The sequence below is a fragment of the Ascochyta rabiei genome, chromosome 9, assembly GCF_004011695.2.
Source record: "Ascochyta rabiei chromosome 9, complete sequence".
Lineage (NCBI taxonomy): Eukaryota > Fungi > Ascomycota > Dothideomycetes > Pleosporales > Didymellaceae > Ascochyta > Ascochyta rabiei.
The window spans coordinates 976,903-982,891 of NC_082413.1; the positions used below are offsets into that span (position 1 = coordinate 976,903).

The following is a 5,989-nucleotide window of genomic DNA, read 5'->3' on the forward strand; positions in this document are numbered from 1 at the left end:
CACCGGGCAGACCCGTCTCATGCACTGCAACGGCGGTCCTGCACGTGGTCGACCGAGCGAAAGAGTGAAAGTCTCCGAATGCGCGGGTGGGGTCGAGCGCCGGAAAAACACTACCGTGAGAGCTGTGGTGGCAAGCGCGTGGATCCACGGTTCCCACGGCCATCGTGCAGGCGGACATCTGCCATGTATCCGTGTTGTCGCTGCTCAATCCAATCTCACGCTCTTTGAATCCAAGCATGGACCTGCAGCGTGTTGGGGGAGGACAAGATGATTTTTTTGATTTTTTTTACTAGCCTCTTTACAGAGGCTGATGTTGGCTTCGCGTGCTCTCAGCTTGCATGCTCTTCAAACGGTGCTGTTCGCTTACTTGGTGCCTTTGCAACATCGGCATGACTAAATGTCACCCCATCGCTCACGCTCACGCTCACGCTCACGCCTGGCAGCCGACATCTCCCGGCGTTGCTTTGTGAGCCGTCAGCCAGATGGCGATTTCGCGTGGTTGGACTTGTTCAGGTCATGTTGTTGGGCTGGACGAGCATGTCGGGTGATGTGCGGAATGAGAAGGCTTTGGAGTTGCGCTTTCTCCGCGGCCCACCTCGTCCGCATCACAGTCGCAGAGAGAAGACGGCCTTGGGTGTATGAGAAGTATTCATGTCCAATTGGCACGTCGCTTTTTAATCTAACAAGGTACTGCAAGTCTTCAGCGATCTGTAAATTTCTAATTTCCACATCCTCATGCTGAGGGCCTCTTGAGCAATGCTTTAAAAGCTGCCGCTAAGATATGGTAGCCAGCTTTTCTTCTGCAACACCAGAGTCAGCGTCGCAGAAGCCTAAGCACAAACGTAGGAGTGTAATTTTCGCGAGCACCTGTTTGTATTTCCGATGTCTTCACTGATAGCCTCAGCCGAGTCATGACTTCTTCTGTAACGGCTGCTAATTACGGTAATGCTTTGCTATGCTATTTAGTCTTTTGATAGGACGTTCTTGTAGCCTTTCATATGCTCGGTCGACACATGGGTGATGAGTGTTCAGTCGTGGAACGTTACAATATACCGATAAATGATACCTATAGTTGACCCTTTCTCTTACAAAAATAGATTCGCTGCGGATATCTACTATTAAGCCAAGCCATTTGTGTGTACTAATGGATCTTTTCTCTCAAAGTCATACAGAACTAGGACAGATAGTCTGAGTGGATCGCACTGTCTCGGTCGTGGTCAAAGACAACACTGTCGTAGTGGTTGTCACCGTACTTCCAGACAGCGGCAAGGTCATCGTGGTAGTCAGAATGCTCGTAGTTGTAGACGTGCCTCCCCCTGCAGTCGGTATGACGTTGATAGTCTGCGTCGCTGTCGAAGTGATTGTCGTACGTGGAACGGGCGGGTAGGTGTAATCAGGACCAGCACCTCCGGCACGCTTCTCGTGCATCTGACCCGTCGAGCGCCTCGCAGCTGCAAAATGCGCCGCGCGAAGGTTGCCCTTGGGTGCTGAACGCTTCGCAGGAGTAGTGTTGCACGTACCGAATGCTGGCTGGCAAGCCCCAGTGCAGTAGAGGGCTTCGGCACCACAAAAGAAATACTCCGAACAACATGGGCCAAAGTTGCTTCCTAGACATGTTTGCCCGGAGGTACCGCCGCAAGCTCCGTCGAGAGAGACTCTGAGCGTGGATGTGGGTAAAGGAGCAGTGCCAATGGGAGTTGAGCCGGGGCAAATGCCGAAAGCGTTTTGACAGCCTGCACCACAGTGAGAATCACTTGAACCGCACCATCCATATGCTGTTTTCCGGTTAGCTGTGGGCCTATGATATTTCACCGAAGACTTACGCGAACAGCAGTCTCCCAGCCCGCTTCCAGGACACACATAGCCGTTAGCTCCTCCACAGGTACCATCAATTGAGACCCTGACAGTAGATGTGGGTGTGGGAGGAGAGCTACTCGAGACTTGCGAAGGTGCGGTACAGTTGCCATACCCAGTCTGGCAGCCTTCCGTAGTCAGACAATAGATGTCAGTGCCTCCGCAATACCCGTAAAGCGAGCAGCAAGGAAGTGCCGTGCCAGCGCAGGTTTGGCCAGCAACAGAGCCACATTGGCCATTCTCAGAAGAGGGCAGACCAGCGGTTGGTGTGCTAACTGACGAGGATACTGTCGAAGATGCTATCAGGCTGCTGGCAGAGCCTGCTGTAGCGGTACAAGAGCTAACAGTATCTGTGATAGTGGTGGTAGCTGTAGAAACACCAGTGACTGTTTGAGTGAGCGTCTGGCCAGCACCTGTGGTCCCAATGATGGTCAACGTAGTAGTGTCAATATAACTGCCGAAGCGTCAGATGAAAGATCCACCGTTTTCAGGACGATTCTTACGTAATAACGGCATCCGACACGCTTGGAGCAGTTGCAGTTGCGAGTACAGTCGTAGTTTTTCGGTCAGTACTGAAGGTGGGCGAAGCAACGATGAACGTTCTCGATGAGATGGTAGGAGCGCCAACTACGTTGGGCTGGTTGAACCTCAATGTGTAGGTTCCAGGTGCGAACTGGTTGTCCGTGATGCTGGGACATTCGAAACCGGAGTAGGTGGTGGAGCCGCTTGCGCTGGGCATGATTGATGGAGGTGCCAGAACTGAGCAGGTTGTAGTGCGCCCAACGGTAATGATCACAGGTGTGATTGCGTAAGTAGATGTCCTTTGTTGCGTAACATATCGGGTTGGAAAGGAGCACACAGCGCCATTGTCTATCCATATGTTAGTTCTTACTAACTCTGTAGAGGATGATATGATCATTACTCGACGTGAAGCTTCCCGAAACACCGAGGTAATTGCTGTTGGCAAAATCAAAGGCAAAAGTTGGTGAGGCGGCGGTGCCTGACAACGATGTGACAAGATCAGGAGATCCAAATCGACAAGCCATCGTGAAGAGTCGAGAGAGAAAGCAATGGGAGCTGAAGCAAGCAGGAACTCTGTTGTCTGCTCAAATCGACTTGAACAATATTTACCAGCTTTATATACTGAGCGACACACTCCGCGGCTTCTGGCAACCCGGTCTCAACACCTCAAGCCCCTTCTATATTGCGGCGCATGCACGAGTTATTGATTCTGTACACAAGCACTCGGATACTTCTTCGACACCGCCAAATATTCGTGGATCATGACCGTCTGGTAGATGTGCATGTCCCCATGAAGTTGTTTGTTTAGCGAAGGTTGTTTGTGATATCCCACATGTAGATGGACATTGCGAAGCTACGCATGCGGTATGGTCCTCAATATTGCGCAAGCCACAACCGATGGAGATCCGCGACAGCGGCATCAACCGCTCAACTAAGACGAGTCCGTGAACCCGTTCAAGAAGGTCATCAGTACAGTGATGAGATTTTCCATACATCCTTGTGTTGGTTCCCAGCGTCCGTGGAAGGTCTTACAGGGGTTGACAACCATGCGTCCTCATCGAGTCTCTTTATTTTAAAGTACCTATAGAAACTCGTAGTTTGTACACAGTTCAGTTGATACAACTCACCCACAGTTGGACGTTGATGGGGTTGCCCGCCCGTGTCAACTCAGCCTAGACTCGCAATGCAACTTGCGGCGAAAATTTGTTAGGAGGAAGAAAAGACTGACAGGTGTCCGCGCAGAAGAATTGGAGGCGTACCTTGCATCAGCCCATAGATGTTCTGGCCACAGATGAGGCACTAAAGGGGAGTGATCAGGGGCATAGGCGCTTGCGCTGTAGCGAGCCTATCCACGTTTCGATCCTCACGTACTAAATTTTGTCAACGCATCTGCCATTAACTGCTTGCGCTTCGATATCGGACAAGAGTGTTATTTCTCAAGGACGCAGTAAGGTAAACATCCATATTCATTGCAGGGAAATAACCCCAGCTTGGTCGTGTGCGACTTGCAGCTCTCGCAAAATTACAGCATTCGTTGACATGCACTGCACCTACAGTAATGTCAATAATTTTTGAATCTCTTGTTCCGGCTGCATCTCTTCACGCTCCAGGCAGTGATGGGTCATCGGGGCTTGGCAATACTGGTCAGGTGGACATCTGGGTAGTTAGCGACTGGGGAAGATCGTTCGCTGTGCATCGCCAAGGTCGTTGACATGCTGTGTCTATACGTATACCGGGGGTTTGCTGATCTACGAGCAATTTTGCCGGCCGAACAATCGAAATCTGGAAGACGAGTTCAGTCAGGAACCACGAATTTGTCTGTGACAAAAGAGCGGAGTGAGATTTAAGTAGCGTGGCTCAGTCATCATGGCGCTACTTGTAGTCCTCCAGAGCATTATAGGCACACTAAATTCCATATCAACACGTCGTATCACAATCTGTCTCCTGTACTACACCATAGGTCAGCTCGTATCTTTGCCGCGTTCCGCGATACTCCCAGTGTCAAGAAATGTAAGAGGCTTGCTGCACTGTGGGTAAGCGCCGCTTCTCCGCCCATCGATCTTGTCTCGGCCCGCGGATCAAGCTCGCTCTGTAGCCGCAGAGAATACGGCAGCGTACAGGAGACGATTTTTGTAGTTCGCAAAGTAGCCTTGAACAAGGGATCACTTCTTACAGTATTGCTAATAGATATGAGCTAGTAGGTCAGCGCAAGCCACAAAACTACTGCAAATCCTATGGTAACATCAAATGACATATTACGAAGAACTGACGCGTCTTGCCTGCCAGTGCACCGCAAATAAGCTCAGTGCATACGTGGAGGGAGCGCTGCGTGCGCTCGCTTACTTCCTCCATTCTTGTAACACAAATCGCTATTCTTATCGTCCTTTAGTCAGCGGCCCAGCTACGAGCCTACATCCTCTTTTTGGCTAGCGGTGGTCTTCCCAAACTGAGTGTGGAGTCCGTCATGCTGATATACAATCTTGAAGAGCCGTACGTCCTTTATCACACTTTACTGCAAGTATCATAATCCGATCGCTGGTGCGGATATTGGAAAAAAAAACGTTTCCAACATTTGGCATTTAGGATGAGCCTTCCTACCAAACTTCAGCTGGAGGATAACACGAGATTGAGAACACAGTCAATAGCAACAAAGGAACCAGGAAACAGAAAACTTAACAGTGAGGTACGCAAACTGCAGAACAGAATAGCATCACGGAACTACCGTAAGTATGCTTTTCGCGTCAACTCGTCTATCGAACGATGCTGAAATGGCTTGGATCTAGGAGAAAAGCGCAAACGCAAGCTTCAACAACTTCAACAACTACTCGAAGACGACGATCTTAGTGAACAGCAAGCCCACACAAGATCAACAAGTCGTTGTGGAGATCGTTCGTGTTCCGGTTCGGCCAACTCTGGACGGTCCACCGCAAGCTTGTCTCCACACTTCACCGCTTTATCGGGCAACTTCGCCTCTGCGAGTTCTGGTCATACAATAATACTTAACCAGGCATGGAATACAACCATCGCATCGTCTACAGCACCCCCACTCACATACACCGATGCCTACTTCGAGCTGCCTCAGCGTACACCCGCTTATGACACAAATGCTGAGACAGATTATTCCACGTGGAACACCTCTTCGTACACGACCGGTACAGGCTACTTTACCCCAGATCCGTCCAAGTACCCGACTTACCCGTCTTCTTGGCCGCCGCTTTGGTACGACAGAATGTACCCGTACACAGGCAATCAGCAAGGAGCAGCACTGGACACAAATTCCTACCTACCATTACTGCCGCATCAATCAAGCGAGTCCCCGCAAGACAGAACCGTCCCAGATTCATATGGCGGGTAAAAAAACTCATACGTACCTAGTTAAAACTTCGTAGCAAAAGCACAAACTATACACGCCTTTGGTTCAATACTTTACAAGTTACGGTATTACTATTATCATACTACCCTGGCCGTGTATGTCAAAGGCATCTAGCATATGTATGTCGCTTCCTGTACCCACCCACATGGTATCTCGCATCCAAAACGCCTAATCAAACTATATTACAATAGCGAACATCCGGTCTCGTTCCCTCTCTGCCACCCGCCAATCTAGCACATA

The 5,989-nt window shown here is 50.1% G+C and overlaps 1 protein-coding gene across 1 annotated transcript, besides 1 other annotated feature; it reads right to left on the reverse strand.

The window, feature by feature from the left end:
- The first annotated feature begins 409 nt into the window (after positions 1 to 409).
- Positions 410 to 436: a tandem repeat.
- A 728-nt stretch (positions 437 to 1,164) lies between these two features.
- EKO05_0005887 (uncharacterized protein) lies at positions 1,165 to 2,900 on the reverse strand (the record flags this gene model as incomplete). The annotated part of the gene is made up of 3 exons (XM_059636687.1): positions 1,165 to 2,308; positions 2,358 to 2,724; positions 2,777 to 2,900. The coding sequence occupies 3 exons, from the start codon at positions 2,898 to 2,900 to the stop codon at positions 1,165 to 1,167; spliced, it is 1,635 nt and encodes a 544-aa protein (XP_059492670.1).
- Positions 2,901 to 5,989: the final 3,089 nt, after the last annotated feature.